General features: G+C 42.0%; 1 protein-coding gene across 12 annotated transcripts in view; it reads right to left on the bottom strand.

Moving 5' to 3' along the window:
- Positions 1-22835, bottom strand: part of CDH13 (cadherin 13) — a 1167676-nt gene that overhangs the window by 1117066 nt on the left and 27775 nt on the right. For 4 of the 12 annotated variants that reach the window (XM_077984054.1, XM_077984047.1, XM_077984046.1 and 1 more), the window contains exon 2: positions 22426-22498. Coding sequence is in view for 3 of the 6 variants with exons in the window: in XM_077984047.1 (XP_077840173.1) it covers positions 22426-22498 (73 nt within the window). In the remaining 3 variants the exon portion in view is untranslated. 12 annotated transcript variants of the gene reach the window in all.

The raw sequence follows: 22835 nt of genomic DNA, 5'->3' as shown, positions 1-22835 counted from the left end.
ATACAAAAATTAGCTGGGTGTGGTGGCAGGTGCCTGTAGTCCCAGCTACTTGGGAGGCTGAGGCAGGAGAATTGCTTGAACCTGGGAGGCGGTGGTTGCAGTGAGCGGAGATCGGGCCACTGCACTCCAGCCTGGGTGACACAGTGAGACTCTATCTCCAAATAAATAAATAAATAAATAAATCCCAAAACAAAACTGTGTAAATACCTTTGTGCACGATAGTCTCTGCAAGTAAACAGCGACTGGGGTGGTTGGAGTTTAAAGTGCAGAGTGGCATGAGAGGAGACCGAAGGGGCTGGTCTCAGAAAGTGCATCTCATGCAAGGTCTTATAGCTCATGTCCAGGGTTTTGTTTTTTATTTCATAAAAAAAAGCCAATGGCAAGCCACTGAAGAATTTTGAGCAAACGAATGACGTTATCATATGCATCATATCGAAGCTTTCAAAGAATCATTCTGGTTGGGGAGAAGAGAGCAGATTGGAAGAAGGTAAGAGTGATTGTGCTGTGACCAGCTGGGAGAGCAGATTGATATTCAAGGCAAAAAAAAAAAAAAATGATAGTGGCTCAGATTAGGATGCTGGCAATGGAGAGGGAAAGAAGTGGATGGATTCCTACTGAGATATTTAGGAGACAAAATCAATAGAATTTTAATTGACTATGAGAAAGGGGAAAAACTGGATGGAGAATGGTGCCACAGACTGAGGTAGGGAACAGTAGAAAGCCTTGAGGTTTGGGAGTGAAGATCACACATTGAATTGGAAAACGTGGAATCCAAGGTGCCTTTGAGACATGTAAGAAGAGTGTCAAGGAGACAGTGGGTATACAGTTCTGGAGCACCAAGATGACTAAACCGAAAGACTAAATATGTGAATTTTTGGTGGTCAGGTAGATAAAAAGTTGAATCCATGGACATGGATGAGATCGTTATGAAAATAAAATAAATTTTCACATGCAAAGCACCTAGAATGTTGCCAGGCACAGACTGGGTGCTTACTCAATCTTTTCTCCCTCGTTTCTTCCCTGTCCTTTGAACAATAAAACAGGGAAGTGAGTTTGAGCATAGCCTCCAGGGAGTCAGGTTCACAGGGAGGCAGAAAAGGGCCAGTCTGCTGCTTACAACTGCTCTGGTCTCCCAAGGATATGGTCTAGGTTCAGAACAGCGTAGCGCAGAAACAGCAATACCCATTTCTTTTGGCTTCTGAACTCCTTAAGTCTACTATTTTTTTTTTTTTTTTTTTTTTGAGACGGAGTCTCGCTCTGTCACCCAGGCTGGAGTGCAGTGGCCGGATTTCAGCTCACTGCAAGCTCCGCCTCCCAGGTTCACTCCATTCTCCTGCCTCAGCCTCCTGAGTAGCTGGGACTACAGGCGCCCGCCACCTCGCCCGGCTAGTTTTTTGTATTTTTTAGTAGAGACGGGGTTTCACCGGGTTAGCCAGGATGGTCTCGATCTCCTGACCTTGTGATCCGCCCGTCTCGGCCTCCCAAAGTGCTGGGATTACAGGCTTGAGCCACCGCGCCCGGCCAAAGTCTACTTTTTAAACAAGGTGTTTGAGTTACAGAGGTCACAGAGGCTGAACTGGATATACAGAAAAATTCCCTCTTCAGCTTGATCTCAGCAGGAAAGGCAGGAAGGGAACCCAGAAGGTTCTTTTGCTTTGCTTGCCAAACGCAGGAAGGTGAGTCCAATGGGTTTGGTGGCCTCTGCACCAAAAAATATTTTTGCATACATTTTCTGAAGTGCTTAGAAAAGCATCTGTAACCAAAGGAATTGTAATGAGGCAAATGTGACTTCATGCAGCTTTGAAACTCTGTTGGGCCAAGGAGTCAAATTATTTTCCTACCGGAGGAGAACACCTTCATTCCTTGGTAATGGCAAGTTTACTGGGTCCTGGAAAAGCTCTGTTTTTACTGTGTGACATCTCCAATTTCCTCCTTCCATCAGTTTGACACTCCATTGATAGACTAGAACATTTTCTTCAGTGCCCATTGGTATGTTTCAAGGATATAGCCATATAATATAGAGAAATAATAGATGGGCCAGATAAATTTATGAAAAAATAATCTCAGGTTCTATTTCACATTTAAACCAAGAAAGTGATGCCACAATGGTTAATGTCAGAGAAATCTTAGGATGAAATTATCTCCCTCTAATTCACTGTAGTGTGTCTTTTACACATTTTTTCAATACGGCGCCCTTATCCAATACTACTTTTAAGTTGCAAAATTGTTAAGACAGCTAAAATGATATCCATTCCCTAACTATGCCAAGAATGTTTGTATCCTTCCTTCCTATTACTATTAGAATAAAAATAAAGGAATCTAGGGGTATTCTAAATGCCATGCTTCAAAGCTTTGACATACTCTTTCTTCTGACACCTGATTGATGGATTATAGCTTTTTGATATCCATCAAATTAATAGATTATGACTTTTTGAATCCAGAGACAATGCAATTATTGCCACATTCTATCTATAAAGAGATAACTTATTCTTTGTCATCCATTTGTGTCTCAGAAGGCAGCCCCCGTACCGCCAACACATATCATAATTATAAATAATTTGGTTCCTCCTGTCTTTCTTTCTTTCCAGTGTGCCCCCATCTCAAACATCCACAAAGTAATTGACTTGGAAAAAATGTTAGCACAGGAGATGGCTGACACATCTCATATTTCTCAATAACGTTTTGCAAATTTAAATATCCACCATCTATGAAATCCCCAGTGAGATCTCTCTTCTGGTTTTATGTACCTGATCCAAGGACTTCTCAGGTGATGAATTAAGAATACAAGGATCAAGATATTTTCAACCCAGGCACTTGCCCCTGCTGCGGTTAACTGAGGATTTCAGTTTAACATCTTGGAGACGGAATGAAAAGAAAATTTCCCTGTCTGGAGAATTGCTAACACTTCTCACACCCCTTCATTTGCTTCAATGTCATGTTCATTTCAAATACCTCAAATCCAAGATGAAAACCAAGTGGTCCAATTACAATATTATTTGTAGGTGCAATCTCTAGTCTGACCTGAAGAAAGGGATCTTCATAAACACTATTTAGAAAGGGGTGAAATTGAAGCCATCAATCCTCCCAGGCCAGACGGTGACTTCCATAGGCCAACACAGGAAGAGCACCAGGCTGCCTTAAGGGGTGAAGATTTACTGAAGTGGGTGTGATTTTCTGCTAATTCCTCTCTCATTACAAGCGTCTGCTATCCAAATCAAGAATTTTAGGACTGTACCTTCAAACATATATTCTTAAATGGGAAGAAAAACACAAACAAGAGGACTAACATAATCAGCTCTGTTCCCCCTCCTCGAGCCCTAGAGTATATCCTTTGAAAGTTTGGAGGAGAAAGAACACTTTTGTTCCATAAGCTTAATTAACAAACTAAACCAACCCACAAACTAAAGATGCATGAAAGCGCACATTGCCGGACTTGGATAGAATTTTAAGTTTCTCAATTTGAGAGGACTTGGAGTTGCTGCCCATACGGTTGCCTGTGTTGCTAACACTTCCACACAGATGAGCTTGTATGCGTATGTCAAGAACCCATGCCCGTGACATCGTGGGGCTATCTTTCTGCATCCACTCTAATGTGAACACTCTGCCTCCTGCCCCCAACATATACATGTTTAACTAAGCTATACTCAATTTCTCAACATAGGTTTAGATACAATTTCTTTAGGGAGGCTCTCGCCATCTCAGAAATGAAAACCTTTTTGTTGTGCTGTTGCATTCTCCCTTTTATAACTTTTATGGCTCGTAGAATTATTTATCTCATACCTATCTAACACCTGTGAGGTTTTAAGCTCCACCAAGGCTGGGGCTATGTCCATCTTGTTCATCACTAAAAAGCAAAGTGCCACAGTCAGTGCTCAATAAACATTTTTTGTGCAAAAAAACGTTAATTCCCAAGGCTTTCTCCTTGGGAATACTTTTATTTCCTGCTGGTGAGTTTCTAGAGAGAACTAGTAATAGTATTAGTGTTGTCAATTCCTTGCCTGAGTGTGAAGCTCAATGAGTGTTTGCTGAATGAATGAATGAATGAATGAATGGTTGAATGAATGACAGAAGAAAGGGACACATGACTGTGAAGATAAACAATAGGAAGGGGAAATTAATCAAATACCTGCATTTACCAAATTCCTACCCAGGGCTTTGTGGAACACTGACAGGGGGCATAAGAAGTAAAACATGTTTCCTGGGACTGGGCACAGTGACTCATGCCTACAATCCCACCATTTTTGGAGGCCAATGTGAGAAGACTGCTTGAACCCAGGAGTTCGAGACCAGCCTGGGCAACACAGGGAGACCCCATCATCTCCACAAAAAAAAAAAAAAAAAAAGAAAACTTTATAAAAATTAGCCATACATGGTGGCACAATCCTGTGGTCCCAGCCGCTCAGGAGGCTGAGGCAGAAAGAGGATTTGAGCCCAGGAGGTCAAGGTTGCAGTGAGTCATGATCACATCACCGCACTCCATGATCACATCACTGTACACATAGTCTATGTCTACATATAGACACTGCACACCATATATATATATATATATATATATATATATATATGTGTGTGTGTGTGTGTGTGTGTGTGTATATATATATACAGTGTGTGTATATATATATATACACAGTGTGTGTGTATATATATACAGTGTGTGTGTATATATACATAAATATTTCCTTTCTTAAAGGGAAGAGAGCCCTACCTCCAAGAAAGTCACAAGGAATTCTATGGAGAATAGTAAATCAGTGAGGAGAATGGAATTAAGATTTACAAAGCAGATGGAGGAGGAAATAATGGGAGGTGGTGACTGATTACCTAGACAGAGGTGTGGGGAAGCAGTCGGGGATGGTATGGTGCGAAAGGATCAGAGATGAATGGAGGGAAGAGCCAAGAATGACACTGGACATTCTGAATCTGGGTGATTTCAAGAATATTAATATCAATGATAGAAATACAGTGATTAGGGAGGGACTAAGGCTGCCATTAGAGGGGTCACCATGGCCAAGATAGATGTACTGAGTTTAAGGTGGTAGTGCATATATGGGAGTTTAGGAACAAAATCAAAATAGAGAATTAGACGTCTGAGCCAGATGCACAGTAATTCTAGCTATTTATCAAGAAGTAATGACGAGGAAGACACTCCGCTAAATGGTGTGCACACATTATCTCACTTGACTCTTATAATAACCCCATGAGATAATTAGTGTTATTATTTCTATTTTATTCCTGTTTTACAGATGAAAAAACTGAGCCTTAAGAGGTATACCTTGCTCAAACTCACAGTTGGGAAGTTACTGAGTTAGAATTTGAACTCCAATCTGCCCAGCTTCAAAGCCTGCATTATTAACTTCCATATTGAAAAGCCAGATAGAGAGTGTAGAAGAGAAGCTAAGAGTGACCCCCTAGGGGCATTCTGGAAATGATGCCATTCTTTCCAAAGCAAGTGATAGTGTCAGTGCAAGAGGGGGAGGGCATAATTCATAAACAAAGACCTCCTTCTGTAGTGAGACACAGAGAAATGATGCTGGCAGGCAAGGGGCTCTTCTCAGGCGTGCAATTTTCTCTTTTCTTTATTCTTGGACATATCTGCCCCATGGTGTATCTCTTCTTTTATAAACCAATGGGTCACGAATAGAAAAAGAAGCCCAAAGAACACCCAGAAAGTAAAACACTAAAGTCTTTAGAATCCCAAATCTGGATCTGATAAATTGAGTTCTGGAAAAGCTTGGGCACGAAGTTAAAATTTCAGATGGATTCACAGACAACAGCATTTTCATCACTATCTGGGTAAAAGATTGGGGTGGCCTATGCTCTTTCAGTTACCACAAAGGATTAGTGAGAAAAACAAACCTACGTATCTGAAGACTATGTTAGTAAATTTGTTTTAAAAATTGATCTGCCTTGATATTGAATGTATAGGTATCATTGTTTTCTTAAACAATTGATTTTGAAAATGTGGTTAAAGATTTGAAAAGGCATGTTTATAAATGTGATTTTGCTTAAGGAATTACTCCCTTGAACATCAGGAAAAGAAGAAGTCTTGCTGATTGGCTTACATGACCAAGGTACTGTACTGCCACCTGGTAACGGTGTACATACGATAATACAGCAGGAAAACCAGTGTCTTACATCCCAAAGGAAGACCACACCAAAAAATAAAAAATTCTTCTGGCTTCCCTTTTGTTGCCTTCTTCATTTGTGGCTTACACAATTGTGTTCTTTTTTCATTTACTTTATTTACAAGCAATTTATTGTAGTACTTAAAGAATGTTAGCTGTAGCACTGACAGACTTGGATTCAACTTTCAACGTAGTCAGTCCCTGGCTTGATGACTTTCCACTCGCCATCTAAATACCCACGAAAGGCTGGCATGGAGATTTACCGAGATCATATATGAAAAGTGCTTGACGTAGTGTCTGACACATAAACAATACATAATAATCATCATTGTGTTATTGATATTGTTACTATTACTATTACCCATGATAAGAAATACAGAGAAGCCTCGGTGATACCACACGTCCAGGAGGAGCAACAGTGACAGCCATGGGAAAAATGTTCTGTTTATATCTCAGGTACTAAACAGCTGTTACTACATATTAGGGCCAGATGTTCTGAAATGATATGCAACATTATACTCAATTCCAACTTTTACTGAATTGCTCGTTGATGAAAAATGACTACTAGAAGAGATGATTTATTAAAGGGAAATCCACGATGTGTCTTTAAGTTTCATACCCGACTACCCCAAATTACGTGCCAGTTTATATACTCTGAACATTGCAAATGCCTAGCCCATTCCGAGAAACTGTTGGAAGCTCATTCCCTGATTATAGCCCCATCTGTCCTTCTACCCAATAGTCTGAGTACGTCTACCCCACTGCCTTCAGGTAAAGCAAACCTGGGTAGCGCATGGCCACCCTACCCATAAACTCACACTTTCTTCTACATGTGAGCTTTTATTGATTCCAGAATTGCTGTAGCTTTTGATTTTGTTTCAAGTGATATTTTTTCTCATTTCACACCCATAGGTGCCTGAAAGAGAATTCAGTGGGGAAGGTGGAGAGAAGGAAGAGGAAAGAAATCGCTCTAATTTGTTCCCCCTTAAGAGCAGCCATTGTTCTAACTCACCTACAAAACCTTTGGGTTATTTCCTGATCCCTCTAGATGATGTTCAAACGTTCCGATTAGGGATTTGCAATTCAGCATGACATCAAATATTTCGGAGGCAGCTGGAAAATCTCTGCTTTACTGTATTAAAACTTCCCAGTAAATTCTCAGGCACTGGAGTGGGCCGTCCAACCCAAAGCCCCATATGCTCGGTGACTCAAGAAACCCAGGCAGAATCTCAAACTCTGAGACAAGCAGCAGTTACCCAACAGGGGCTGCTTTCCAATCCGTATCTGCTCCTTGAGGCAGGTCAAGAATAAAAACTGCATAATGGCTTCTCTTTATCTTTTAAAGGGAAAATGTACAAGCTGCAAGAAATCCTCTGTACTGGGAAAACAGACTACATCTCTGCCAGTGGGGCCAGGAGAAATATTTAGCACATAAGCTGCCTTATAGAGATCCATTTGTCAACTCTCCAAAGTGAGATGAGGACATTTGTCTTTGCAAGCCTACCAGCCCGGCTGGGGTATATCTCACTAGAGAGGGTGATAATTGGGGAGCAAATGGTTCAGTCCAATTATATATGCTTAATTGATCTACATTCTAGAGGGCATAGTTATATGGAAAAGGTTTGCCAACTAATCACAAGAGAAGAAACAGCATCTTAATTGGGATGGCTTTACATTGGGCCATATTACAATTAGTCACAATGTCTAATAAGTTATCTGTAATGCTTTTAATGAGAAACATTTAAGTCCTTCTGGATTTTTTCCAGTGAAATTAATTCCAAGGACTGGAGACAGTACTACAAGTAATGTTATCAGAATTACAATTAAGTCCGTACTAGAATGTGTCACTTAAAATAAAAGGCTCAATGGGTAAGTCCTAAAAGACCCACTATTTTCTCTGTAGACTTTATCAGTGTGGCAGTAGATAAGATATATCATACCTGCGTCCATTTTCTATAAGCTTGATAGGGTAATATGATCTCCTGGACATGAAATGCCAGGGCAGAGCCACATACCAGGCATCTAAAGGGCTTGTCATTGGATCTGGAACTTCATCGTATCTAACATGCTGACCCAAGGTCCAATGATGTCCCAAAGGCTACCAGAGAGGAATGGTGTCCTCAAGAGGTTTCCGAAGATAGTGGGTCTCATGCCATGCACTTGGGCAGCATTGCTCAGACCTGAGCCTCAGGAAGTCCTAACAGCTAGTTTGTGGCTTCTCTGGTTTGAGGCTCATCCGTGGCTTGTGCATCCAGCTAATTTACTCCCCCGGATGTTGATGGCAATGAGAGCAAATATGAAAAGCAATCAGCAGTTCTGCACTGTACCAGGTGCACCTGGGCAGCCCCCTAGAATAATAGCCAGCTCTGTTGTCATCTTCACTTTCCACAGGGGTAAACTTGCATGCACAGAAATTATGGAACTTGCTAAAGTCCAGGAAGGTACAGGTCTGGCTCCAAAGCGATGGCTCACAGCCCCTCTCTGACATCGTCACTCCTTGCTTTTCCCTGCTGTGTCCCAGGTACTCTGCTGGGCTGTGACACAACTTAGAGCATTCCAGGAGGCCCAAGTTGCTAAACACTCCTAGGACAGTAGTTCTCAAACTTGAGTGTACATCAGAATCACTCAGAACTCTTGCCAAAATACAGACTCCTAGACCTTACCCCAAGGAATGTTGAATCTGTAGATAAAAGACAGGGCCTCAAACACTTATCATTGTTCAAACCATCTCAAGTGATGCTGAAGTACATAGCACAGATCCCTTCTTAAGGAATAAACAAACAAACAAAACATTGCCATAATGGTTTTCCGTGAGCTGTAGCTTTGGGGTAATATTATAACTGTCTCCCCTTTACCAGTTCAGGCTCTGAATACCTTCCTATCTACTTCTCTTACCCCTCATGGAATGAAGTCGAGTCCTCTAGAACCAGTAACAGATTTGGCAATGTGTCCTAGGCACCCTTTAATTATCAGCGGGTCTGACACATCCCTGGGGTTGGCAGTTCTTGCCAACTCTGCCTTCCCAGCCTGGATGGCATTGCTCACCTCATGATCAGGGCTCATAGGACACAGGGAACAAGAGAAGTCTTAGGTGCCAGGGTTTGGTGGTGTAGTTGAACTGGAAAGCTACAAGCCCATGGTCTGTATGCTGCCTCTTACAAGTCTTTGTAAACTTACTGGTACCCCAGCCAGGTCTCCCTGGCAGGGTATAGCCATCCTGCATCATCTACTTGGTATTCATGACATCAGGCACACAGATAATCTCTAACGATTCAGAGCGCAGTCCTGGTAATGGTGTAGCAATAGATACAGTAACATTCAAGTAGAGACGAAAACCTGTGTTAATATTAGGTCAGCGAGACAAATGCAGGTGTTTCTAAGGAACTGTATTAGGCTTTAACTTATCTCATTTTGAGACAGCTTTGAAAGTGGAGCATGAGAAGATTGAAAAGGCTTCCTAACAGCACAGGCATGAATGTCTGACGTAGCAAGACAGAGGTACAGAAAAGCTCAGGACATAGAAAGCAAGCGTGAGCTATGGGGGCTCAGAAGGGGAGGGAGGAGGGGCGGCTCTGTAGTGACTGCACTTTCAAGACTACAGCAAACATCTTGGGGGCACTGCTTCACCTTCCTCACCTATGTCGCGTCTCAGTGCTGCCTGGGCTATGTCCAACTTCAGATAGAGGCAACATGACATCAGACAACTCCTCTCCCAATGGAGAGCCTCTCAGCCCTTGCCAAGGGCCTCCTTCTTAACTCGATAGAGGAGCCCCACCATGTATGCACAATCCAGCAGTGCAAGAAAACGAACACCCCTTGGGGGAACATTTGGCCAATAGCAGATGGGAATGAGTGGAGGAATTATTTCATCTCCCCACCCTACATCCTGGTGAGGCAGGCTTCTCAGGGACATGGTTCTACAGACCTCGCAATCAGTTGCACTCAGGGATGGCCAGCTGAGTGTGCACCTTCGCAAGCCTCCCCTCCTAACCGGCCTTAATCCCCTCTTCCTTCACTCTTGCTCTCTGGAATTGTCTCCCTAATACAATGGAAATGTATAAGCTCTCTGCTTTATGGGAAACCCAGCTAAGTTAGTGACTCAAGGCCAACCTCTTAACTTTCAATACCCTACTCCTGCATTCCTGCTCCAGTTGCTAGCAGGTGAGGCAATGTGAACATGTTGGCATCAGATAACTTCTAAAGACACAAGTCAAAGTATTCCCCTCCCAGAAAGAACAGCTGATTCCTTTGTCAGTTTGGAGAGAAACATTAGAAGGCTCCGAGTTGACTTGCAAGCAGTAGGGCAAAGTATGTTTAAGAACAGGGACTGGACCCATTCCTGAACTCATCTCAGGGGCAGAAACTACACAACACATTTTACATCATTTCTCTGTTGTAATTGTCACCCATCTTGACAAGGGTGGTTCTGATTCTCCAAGATGTGGAATAGCACCATTTGGATGGTGGGAAGGCAGGCTGGCTCTGGGATTAAATGATCTACTTTTAAAGTCTGGATTCATCAGCTTCCATCTGTGTGACCTTGGGCACCCCATTTAACATTTCTAAAAATGGGTGTATTAACAGGACTACCTTCACATTGTGATATGCACAACAGATAAGAAAGATGATCTACATGCCTCAGTTACCATGGTTGTCGGATGGTTAACCTAGGACTAGGTTATAGTAAATGGCCAAAAAAATAGTAGTAGTTGTTGTTATGTGGGACACCCCAGATTCCAATGCAAGTGAGTCTCACTTCAAAGTGGGTGCTTTTCCCTTACAGCCCACTGCCTATTCCATACAGAGTGAGAGGTTAGCTCGAGGTACCCACCAAGTATTCAAGTATGGGTCTCCGTGTGGAAGGAACAAGCACAGTGTATGGTCAGCCATCGATTGGAGAGGGAGGGCTGATGGTGGCCTCCTTGTCCACGATTCAGGTACCTTGCCTTTGAAAGTGGGATCGACTGCCTTACCAAAGCAGTGCTGTTACTTAATGTACACAAGATACTGCCTGCGACATAACTGGTACAACAAACACTAAGCCATCCATTCCCCTAAGTTAGTGGTTGATTGCAGGAGCTTGGAAAGATGGATAAACACCTAAGGATAAACACATCTCAACTTCCCTGAACAGGTTCCCCAGCAGCTATGTTTTTTGGCATAAAAACAAAAACAAAACAAAACAAAAAAAAAGATGTGAGATGGTTATAGGCAGAGAGGGATGCCATTAACTTAAGAATCACAGTCCACACCCTCTCATAAAGGTTCTGGGAGGATTTTACAAGATTGATACACAGTCCCTGACTTAGAATGACTAGACAACAGTTTTTCAACTTTACAATGGTACAAAAGAAATACTCATTCCATTGAAACCATTTTGCAGATTTTGAATTTTGATCTTTTCCTGGTCTAGCAATATGTGATACAATACTCTTACAGGAGACAGAAAATGCTTCATTAGAAAATGGGCTTTGTGTTCAAAGATTTTGCTCTGCTGTAGGCTAACGCAAGTGCTCTAAGCACATACAAGGTAGGTTAGGCTAAACTATTGCTCTTCAGTAGGTCCAGTTTACAGCCTGTCAGTTCAGAAAGGAGCTGGCTACTGTCACATTGTCCTGTCTGGAGTTGGGCAGAGTCCAAGCAAAGTTGAGGCATGACATAGGTGAGGAAGGCGAAGCAGAGTACCTGTGATGTTTGCGGTAGACATGCAGCCGCCTTTTTGACATAGGATGGTTTATTAGGATAAAACCCCATCATAAATCAAGCAGTGTCTGCATACAATTGATTCTCTTATTTATGGTACTTGTGTTCTATGAAGTCACCATGAATACTTAACAAATATTGAACCATTGCTCCTAGTAGAAATGCAGGGTTAGGCTCCTGTGAGCCTCTGGTCACAGTTCTGTCAACTAGTCAATATATAACCTTGTTTTATGTGTATCTCTGTTTAAAGATGCCTTATTTAAAAATTTATCATTGACTTATTAATATTGAACTCACAGCCAGCAGCACTGTAACTCATACTGGAACAAAGCTTATCTAACACAAGCATTTTCTCAGTCAGACACATCACAGCCTTCTTGCACCTAGAAACACTAGACAGCACTCAGCACTCCACTTGGGGGCTATTTTAACAGCAAAATTGCCAAGAAATAGCATAAAATTGTGGCAAATGTGGCATTAAATGATTCATGAAAAGGATACTTGTTTGTAGTATGAAAGCCAAAATAAGAAGGCAGTGTCACCTGGTTTGAATGCATCTGGAAGTATGTACATCATATGACTCAAATTTGTGACAGCTCTGTACAAGCCTGCAAGTGACCACAAAACTACCGTGAGCGCTGACTGGGGAGTTACAGATACATTTTACTGAGTAAAAATTCACAAAGACAGAATTCACGAATAATAAGAATCAATTACACACACATATATATGCATATATACACATATTGATACATACCCACAAATATATATGAATATATATGTACAAAATGCTTTTAACCAATATCTATACCAAATATACTCAAAATTTAAGTTATGTTGTTATTACCATTTCATATCAAAAACTGCCACTGGGTAGAAGAAAACTCTCAGTTTTACATACCAAACGAGTAAAGTGAAATTGTAAGTATAGTTAATAAGCAAATATTAACGAGATTTTCTTCTCTTTGAAAATAAAATGGAAAACAAATCACATCAAGAGAATAAGGCTGTTTTAAGGAAACACACAGGAAAAACTTGGGTCCTTTCTCCCAGTCTTCAAATGTAAAGGCTCCCAACCTTCTCCCTCAGAAAGTCATGCTTCAAAGGCACACTGGTGTCTTCTTTTACCCACCTACCGCATTGACAGGACTCTGACTACGCTGGGCTCACTGGCTGGCAGCTTTTCCAAGCAACTGAGCCCCCACTGCTGTGTTCAGAGCTGTAGCCAAGCTGCACCCAACCCTCGCTCTCTCAGGCACCAGGCACTACGGTGAATTTACCAATCAGCTAGTGCAGGTCACTGTCAGGAGCCTGGAGAGACACAAGTGAAGCAGGATGCTTTTGTCTTCCAACGACCTTCCCACTCCATCCAACTGAGGAGGAGAGACACAGCCATGTGAAGAACAGGCAATGGCACGTTACTTTGCAGCACAATTTAGTGAAAAGTAAGACTAATTTCAACAAAAGCTAACATTTATTTAGCACATACTATGTGCCGAGCACTACCTGAACCCTTCAGTGTCCTTCTCTCATCAACTTTGATAAACCACCCTGTGAGGTAGGGACGAGTAACTAATATTTCCGCAGAATAAGACTGAATTTCAAAGTCACTGCCCCATGACCCACAGCTACAAAAGCAGAAGTGGATCTAGAAGAGTCCTGAGAGCCCTCGTGGCTCATTCCCCAGAGTGGAATGCCTGTGACGCTGGAGAATACTCCAGGGTAGGAGGAGGAGGGAGGGTAGAGAAGAGTTTCGGAAGAGGAAGAAGAAAGCCCACACTTCACTCACATGGTACGTAAGCTAACAGAGAGGTAAGGCTCCTAGAATAGGATCGCAAAGGGGACCAGAAATCACCCCCAACCCCACCTTGGTTCTTACATGGGCTCTTTGGCTGGACCTAGAAACCAAATGGACACCAATCAGACAACCAGATCAACAGGAAAAAAAGTGTATGGATCTTAATAGTTTTCCAGGTACATGGGATCTTCACAAGAGAGTGATGTCTGAAGAAGTGGCCAAAGCAAGATGCTTTTACACTTTTTAGACAAAGAATGATAAATCTGACAAAGACAGGACAAATGGGCTCTGGCTAGGGGCTGTGACTTTCTAGGGGAGTCACTAAGAGACATAATACAGGGGACTGTGTAAAATGAGTGGAGGCGGCCGGGCACGGTGGCTCACGCCTGTAATCCCAGCACTTTCGGAGGCCGAGGTGGATGGATCATCTGAGGTCGGGAGTTCAAGACCAGCCTGAACAACACGGAGAACCCCATCTCTACTAAAACTACAAAATTAGCTGGGCGTGGTAGCACATGCCTGTAATCCCAGCTACTTGAGAGGCTAAGGCAGGAGAATCGCTTGAACCCAGAAGGCGGAGGTTGCGGTGAGCCGAGATCGCGCCATTGCACTCCAGCCAGCGCAACAAGAGCAAAACTCCGTCTCAAAACAAACAAACAAACAACCTAGTGGAGGCTAAGGGCTACTTCAGTAAGGGTATTTATTCAAGTCCACTGCAGCCTGCAATCCTCAGTCTCTGGCGATTAGGGCTATTTTGTTGCCCTGGTAGGGGGAGGCTGCCCCTCCCAGAGAGGAATCTTTCTGGCCTGCTACATGTAGGAAGAGACAAGTCAGCTAGCCCTTTCTGAAACTGCAATTTAGCCAATGTTTTTAACTCAAAATCATCAATGTACCAATTTGTCATATGCGGGGAAGGCATGTCCTTTGCTCTTTTAGTGGGTAAGGGCACCAGACACACAGGCATGCCCACACAAGCACACACCTCTACCACCTCACACCAGCCTGCAAGACATCTTCTCATTGAGCTTCTAAATGGCAGAGAAACCCTCCCAGATAGACACATACTGGTGGTTGTTTAAGTCTCTCAGGTGCTATTTGACATTTAAGCCCAGTGATTTTCTGCCCCATTCTATAGCAGAGGCTGTTATCGACTTAAAGATTAGTAGTGAGAGGTCCTAAGAATGATTATAAAGTGCATTTGTCCTCCTACCAGAAGAGAACATTCAGGACAAGCAGGGTATGCCTGGACAAGACCTGATAGTGGTGGGGCTGGATTTACTCCAAACCAGACCCTTCCTTCTCCCAATAAGCCATCTGGTCAACCTCTCAGGTGGCACCATTAATCAGTCTCTGAAGAGGCAAGAGAAAACCCTCTGTTCATGTTTATCAATCATTTTCATCAGTTTTCATCATATAAATCTCTTTTTAATTACAACAGTAATACATGCTCATTGAAATATATTCAGACAGTACATATGTGAAGAAAATAAAAAGTAAATATCTACCCCTGCCTCCTCAAGGTAACTAATGCTGACGATTTGGTGTGCATCCTTTCTGTGTTTTTTGATTTCTTATCCAAAAAGTATGTGCCTGTGTATTGCATCTGTTTTTTAAGTAAAATTAATATCATAAGGTTTTGTAACTTGTTTACCTGGCAATACACAAGGGTGACCTTTCTGTGCCAGAATATCTGCATTTACTTCATTGACAATATGCAGATTACTCCATTCTATGGAAATACCACCATTTATTTGACCCAGTGGTGTCCAGCAAATCCCTCTGTGATGGCAGAGATGTCCTATATCTGCACATGAGAACCACTAGCCACATGTGACAACTGAGCCCTTAAAATTCCTCTCCTGTGATCAAGACACTGAATTTTCAATTTTCTTTAATTTGATTAAATGAAATTTAAACAATCACATGTAACTAGTGGCTACTATATTAGACAGTGCAGATTTAACAAGTCCCCTAATTACAGGACATACCTTAGTTGTTCCTAAATTGTTTCCATTAGAATACTCTGATGTGCATGTGCTAGCTCATTATTCCCTAATTGAGGTTTCCCCCAATACTCCGTGTTCTCTACGAAGTCAGGTTCCTACAATGTGCATTTATTTCTGATGGAATAAGAGACAGATGAGTTCATACATCTGTAAGCTAGCCTTAAGGCATGGAGCCTCCATATGCACCCAGCATCCATTCTCTTTGGAGTTGCACAGGCTCCCTGAAATAAACCAAGAGGCACGGATATTCCAGAAGGTGTTAACGCTGATAGCCAGGCTTTCACCAAGGGAACACCTGTGCTGATTCCCCACTTGGGATGAGGGTCTGCTGGCTGCCTGGCATGAGAACGAGCTGCCAGCAACCTCTTTACTCAGCACTCACAACAATGTCTCATTCATAGTATGTGTATTAAAGCAGGACAAGCAATATTTTAGTCTATTTCTTAATGTCTCTCAATTACCCATTCCTATCTGCTCCAGCCCAACCCCAGGAAAAGCATAAATAGGGTTTGGCTGTACTTCACATAATTAATCTGTGATCAGAGCTAATTTGTTTCAATGGACAGAGCGTGTGTCCTCAGGACTATCTCATTATAACATGGTGAGGGGAGAACTTGACGCCAACCTCATGAGGTCAGCATAAACAACAAGCTGTTTGCTGAATTGGGATGAAAAGAGGCAAAGGAAGCGGACGGCTGTATCCCTCCAGCATGAAACATCACACCGGCCCCTAGGCCACCATCACTCACTCAGTAGCCCCTTTCCTTCATGGACACCTGACCCGCTTTGAAGTGACCACTGCCGTGTCCCTGGGAGGGGAGAAGATAGTGGGTGTTTGGTTTGTTTTTATGACTTCTTCAATGAACTTAATAGATTTTTTTAAAAAAGAAACTTAATGAATGTTAAATTATAATCAGTTATATCCTTCAAAAGGCTCTTTACATCTTTGTTAACATCCACATATATTTTACTTTTATTGCCAGAACAAAATTGTATCAGCGGCAACAGACGTCTAAATAAAACAACTGGGAAAAAAAAAAAAAAAAAAAAATCACCTGCGATGCTGAAAGCCCTACAAATCAAGCTGTTTTCATTTTTCTGTGCTCCCTTTCTTTGTTCATGTATATACATAATTTATATGTGAAGCTGCTCTAGGGTCTTTGGTCCCAGGTATGCAGCAAAAGGGCTTAAATATATCTCAAACTTCTGGAAGATTCCCTCCTGGGCCCAAGGTTGCCATCTTTCTTTCACTTCACCCCTGGCCTCGGACTGTTTCTGTTTTGCCAGGTCTTGCTCTGAATTTAATCCCTGTGCCTCTGTTAGATGGTTTCAGGATTGACTGACTTTCGCCAGCTGGTGCTCCCCCTTGGGTTTCCCCCACGCCCCAGCAGGCAGAGGAACGCCCATAGTGGGTGGTTTCAGCAGGTGGCCGTTATGATTGGTGGTTTCTCTGTCATATTTAGTTGGTAAATATTTTAAACACCACCCTTGACTTAACTCACATTTAAGACCCAATTTCCATGCTCCCCACGTATGATCATTTTACTCGCATCTGCCTGACCCATATTTATCTTCAGGTTCCTAATCTTACACAAACCAAGATACTCAATTTGTTGAGATTCCCTGGTTCCCGTGATTTCTGGGTCACATTTTCCCTCCCCCTCTTTTCTCAGCAGCTTCCTCTGAAACCCAAAAACTAAGCCAAACCATAGAATAAATGCAGTATTACTTGCTGCTTTTTAAAATTTATGTCATTTTCCCAATGCTGCTGTTGTAAGCCTCCAAATTAGCTCATTTCCATTTTCCAGTGAGCAGATATGCCTCAACTTCTGAAGTATTCCCCTAAAGCAGGGGTTCTCAGTGGGGAGTCACTTTCCCCCCTTCCCCTCCAGGAAACACTTGACAATGTCTGGAGACATTTTTGGATTTCACAGTGGGGGTGGGGATGGGGCTTCTAATGGCATCTAGTGAGTAGAGGCCAGGGATGCTTCTAGACATCCTGCCATGCACAGGATAGCCTCACCACAATCTTCCTGCCCAAAGTGGCCACCAACCCATGGTGGAGAAACCCTTCCCTACTATTTAACATTCAGAATTTCCTAGGTGTTTGTCATGACATTTTCACAAGCCTTCAAGCCCATCTTACCCCCACTGTATTCCAGTACCTTGCACAGTACCAGGACTGTGGGCAGGTTCCTGTAGATGTGGTATTATATTTTGGGGGGATTCTTTATGGGAAATTCCCAATAGGGTAGTTATGCTCATGCATATGGATTATACATGTTTGAGTATGTATTCTTTTCTGTTATTGATAGTTTTACATTGTTTCTTGTACCAATTTCCATTTGAGAATGGACTGCCTGCTGCCACTTTTAAGGACTGTGCCAAGGACATGCAGACAGTGTCTAGACTCAACCAGAGTCCTGTACTTCTGTAGCCTTGCTCCTGCTATTCCCTTCTCAAAGGCAAGGCTGTCTTTCCAGGATTGTGATCTATACTTATTCATGTGTGTTTATGAGTTATGTATTTCTACCTTTGAGATAATTTCCACAATGCTGCTTCTGAGCATTCTAACCCTAGTGTTGAATGAAGGGAGAGAGGAATAGTGAGACTAGGGTCCAACAGAGAAGTTATGCTATCCAGATGCTAACTCAGGTGCTGCTAAATCTTTAAAGGAGTCAAATCAACTATTGGGAACCAGCAGCAACTGTGCACTGTTTTCTTCTGGCATTACTTTCTGTATAATGGGAAGCATATTTTCTGCCCCACATCCCTGGTGGCCTCCCTGCTCACAGCTTTTGTGAGCTAAGTCTGGGATGATGACCAGGAGGCAATTAGAGTCAGCACAAGACATAGAGTCAGCTTTGGGAACTATGATCAGAACAGTCTGAGAAAATCCACCCCCTTGAGAACCTTCTTTAGGGCTATTTTATCTGAATATCGAGTGTCTAACCAAAGAAAAGTTACAGAATCTTCTACACATACACACAAAGAGGGAAAAATGTATGTTTTCTTCTATATGCTTTCTTTTTAATCTACTGACTTTGTACCAGGCACCGAGAATACAAAGAGAAACAAAACACACTGAGCACACATTCAAATGGAGAGAGGTCATGGCAAGCCATCACGGCAGCCCCCGTGTGCTGAGTGGGTGCTAAGTTCTTTAGGTGTAATTTAACCCATACAACCACCCTTGGAGATCAGTGCTATTTGACCTAATTTTACAGATGTGAAAACTGAGGCGCAGAGAGATTAAATAACTTGCGCAAGTTCATACACCTAATAAGTAATAGAGGTGCAATTTATACCCAGGCAGCCTGACTCCAGTCTTAACCACTGAGCTACTATCTCTCTTGAGATAGGTATGAAGAAAAGTAAGTGTATTAAAATGTAACCATTATGGTATTTATCACAGGTATGCAAGGCTTCTTGAACATTTAACAATCAGTTAATGTTACCCATCACATAAACGGGACAGAACAAAAATCACATGCACATATCAACAGATGCAGAAAAAGCACTTGGCAAAATCAATACTCATTCATAATAACTCTCAACAAACTAGTAATAGAGAGAAACTTCTTCAACTTAATAAAGAACAACTACAAAAAGCCTACAACTAACATCACATTTAATGGTAGGAAACTAACTTTCCTGGTAAGATCAGTAACAAAGCAAGTATGTGCCCTCTCACCATTGCTTTTCAACATCATCCTGGAAGTCTTAGCTAATGCAATAAGATAAGAAAAGAAAGTAAGAAACAAAACTTAGTTTGCAAATAAAATGATTATCTATGTAGCAAATCCAAAAAAAATTGACAAACTCCGAGAATAAGTAATTATGCCAAGATTACAAGTTACAAGGTTAATGTAAAAAAGCCAATCACTTTCCTATGTACCAGCAATGAATGAATGAAATTAGGAATTTAAAACACAATACCATTTACATTAGCCTCCCAAATTGGAATATTTACACATAAATCTAGCAAACTGTGTACATAAAAGAAATGTACAAAAAACAGCAGTCTCTCTTTCTCCAAGGTTTGCCTTCTATAGTTTTAGTCAACTGTGGTCAACCACAGTCTGAAAATACTAAATAGAAAAATTCCAAAAACAATTCATAAGTTTTAAATCACATGCTGTTCTGAGTTGCATGATGAAATCTTCTGTCATCCCACTCCATCCTGACGGGAATGTGAATTATGATTTTGTTCAGTGTATCCGTCCTATATATGTTACCCATCATCTATTAGTCACTCAGTAACCATCTTGGTTATCAGACAGACAGATTACAAGAAAGAGAAAGGTGAGGGTAGTACAACAGATTTTGAGAGAGACAGAGCCCACATGCATGTAACTTTTACTACAGCATATTGTCACAATTGTTCTATTATTGTTGTTTTTAATCTCTTACTGTGCCTCATTCATAAATTAAACTTTATCCCAGGTATGTACAGGAGAAAAATATAATGTAGCTAGGGTTTGGTACTATCCATAGTTTCAGGCATCCATTGGGTGTCTGGGAACTTATTCCCCATGAAAAGTGGGGAAACTACCATATATATACAAGATCTATATGAGGAAACACAAATGTTCATAGCAGCTTTATTTGTAATTACCAAAACTTAGAAGCAACCAAGATATCCTTAAGTAGGTCAATGGATAAACTGTGGTACATCCAGACAATGAAATATTATTCAGTGCTTAAAAAAAGGAGCTATCAAACCATAAGAAAACATGGAGGAACCTTCAATGTATATTACCAAGTAAAGGAAGCTAATTTGAAAAGGCTACATACTATATTATTCCAATCATATGACATTCTAGAAAAGGCAAATCTATGGAAACAGGACAAAGATCAGTAGATAGCCAGGGGTTAGGGAGAAGGGAGTGGATAGGTAAATAGGCAGAGTAAGTATTTTTAGGGCAGTGCAACTATTCTGTGTGATATCTTAATGGTGGATACATGACTTTACACATTTGTCAGTTATCCACCATAGACTGTACAGCACCAAGAGTGAACCCTAATGTAAACTATGAACTTTGAGTGATAATGATGTGTCAACGTGGGGTCATTGACCGTAACAAATGTACCATTCTAGCATGGGATGTTGATAGTAGGGCAAGGCTGTGCATTTGCGGGGGTAGAAGGTACTTGGGAAACTTCTGTACCTTCCACCAAATTTTGCTGTGAACTTAAACCTACTCTAAAAAATAAGGTCTACTTACTTTTTTAAAAAAATGCAACCAGGTGCCAACTTGTCTTCCTCTCTAACACCTCGCCTCATCACCATTATCAACACACTCACACACACACCCCATTCAAATGCAACCAGGCGCACTCCAGCCTCTCTCTCCAGCCACACTGAGCCAGCTGCCATTCTCTCTCTACCCTGTGCCTTTGAACCACTGATTTCTCTGCTTGAAGCCCCCCACCCCCATACTGCTAGCTTTGGTTTGACTATCTCCAACGTGATTTTCAGTCCCAGCTCAGATGTCATCTTTTCACTGGTAACTCTGTCTGAACCAGATGCTGTTTCTCTGTACTCCCAAATCAAAATCAGAGTTCCTTTTGCTAGACCAGCATTTGCTGCTTTGTACGATAACTCTCAGCTTAAGTTTGTCTTTCACACTGTCCTGTGACATACCAGTGGTTCAAGGGTCTGTCTGCGTGGTCCCAAACCTCATACAGATTCTCGCACATAGCCGGTGCCCACTAAAGGTTAGCTGAAATTTCAAGCACTTGAGTAATGAGCTATGACCCAAAGGCATTGCTTCCTATCTGGGTGACCTTGCCTACTCTAAGCCTCAGTTTCCCCATTGTTAAAATGGGAAATAATGATAATAAGGGCAATGCTTATTTCATTTGGTGGTTGTGAGGACTGAGTTAATATAGATGTAAAATTAGCGTATGTAAACAAGAAAAAAATAGCCTGTGGAGGAGGTAAGCTTCTGTAGGCTTCTTCTGAATTGCTTTGGCTTCCTCTGCTGCACATAAAAACAAATGATGTCACTGCCTTGCCCTTCCCCACCCCCACCCGTGGTTTTCCATCACTCTCAGCATCACACGCACACCCTCCCTGCAGCCTAATCTGCCTCCCTGATCTCATCTCCTACTCTTGGTCCAGACACTGCGGTAGCCTCAGTTTCCCGCTTTAGGACTTTGCACTTGCTTTTTGCTCTTCCTGGCATACTCTTTCCTCTTGAGACCCACGTGGCCATCTCGTCTACTTCAGGCAGATCTCGGTTGAAATGTCTCCTCTCCAGGGCACCTCTCCTCACCCCCAAACCCTATCATAAGGAGCATCTTCGTCACACTCTACCCTTTTATGGTGCTTGATTGTCTGGCTGATTGATTGCAACACTTATTACGAATGAATTTTCTTTACTGTTTGCCTCTGCCACACTAAAACAAAAGCTCCATGAAGACAGGAGCCTGGTTGCACCCATTGCTGTTTTCCTGGTGCTTAGTGGGCATTCAGTAAATGTGTTGGGAAAATGAATGAATGTATGAACAGATGAATCCCCTGATACAATGGGAAAGGCAGGGAAATTATCTTGGGTTTCTTTTGTACCCCATCCTCCAGTTCTGGAAGCTCACCTGTACCCCAGAGCCAAGAGAATGACTAAGACCATGAGATCTGGGACCACCAGCTCCACAGTTTATTTGCTAAGGCTGTGGGCCTCACCTACTTTGCCTGTATAGTGGATTTAGTCACTCCATCTACCTCAGTACTGTTGGGAGGGGTGAATGAACTGATATGAGGAAAGCCTTTAGCACAAGACTAGGCACATACCTTTGTTAGCTGCTTCACGTGGTTAATACTATATCCTGAGAAGCTGCTCTCATCCTTTCTGCACCCACCTCTTCTGAATATGAAGAAAAGAAATCCTTATTTAAATCCATGGTTCCTGCGATGGTACAGCATTTGTATCTTTGCCCACAGCCCCTTCCCCTAAGGATGTCTGCCCCCAAATAAAGGTTGTCAAACATTTTAAATGGTATTAAATTGTACAGAAAATGGGAATGCCCAAAGCAGAGAGCCAGTCAATCAGGATTATTTGAGAGTTTCAAAAAGACAGAAGGAAGCCATTATTAGGTTTAAGAATATTGCATTCCCTCTCCCACACAGCCTTTATCTAAATCTTCATTTAATTGGCAGCCTTCAGCTCTGTCAGAATTGCATTCTGAGAACCAGGAGAAGTT

The sequence above is a fragment of the Macaca mulatta genome, chromosome 20 (genome assembly GCF_049350105.2).
Source record: "Macaca mulatta isolate MMU2019108-1 chromosome 20, T2T-MMU8v2.0, whole genome shotgun sequence".
Lineage (NCBI taxonomy): Eukaryota > Metazoa > Chordata > Mammalia > Primates > Cercopithecidae > Macaca > Macaca mulatta.
The sequence above is the reverse complement of the archived record's forward strand: the minus strand, read 5'-3'. Positions and strand labels throughout refer to the sequence as shown.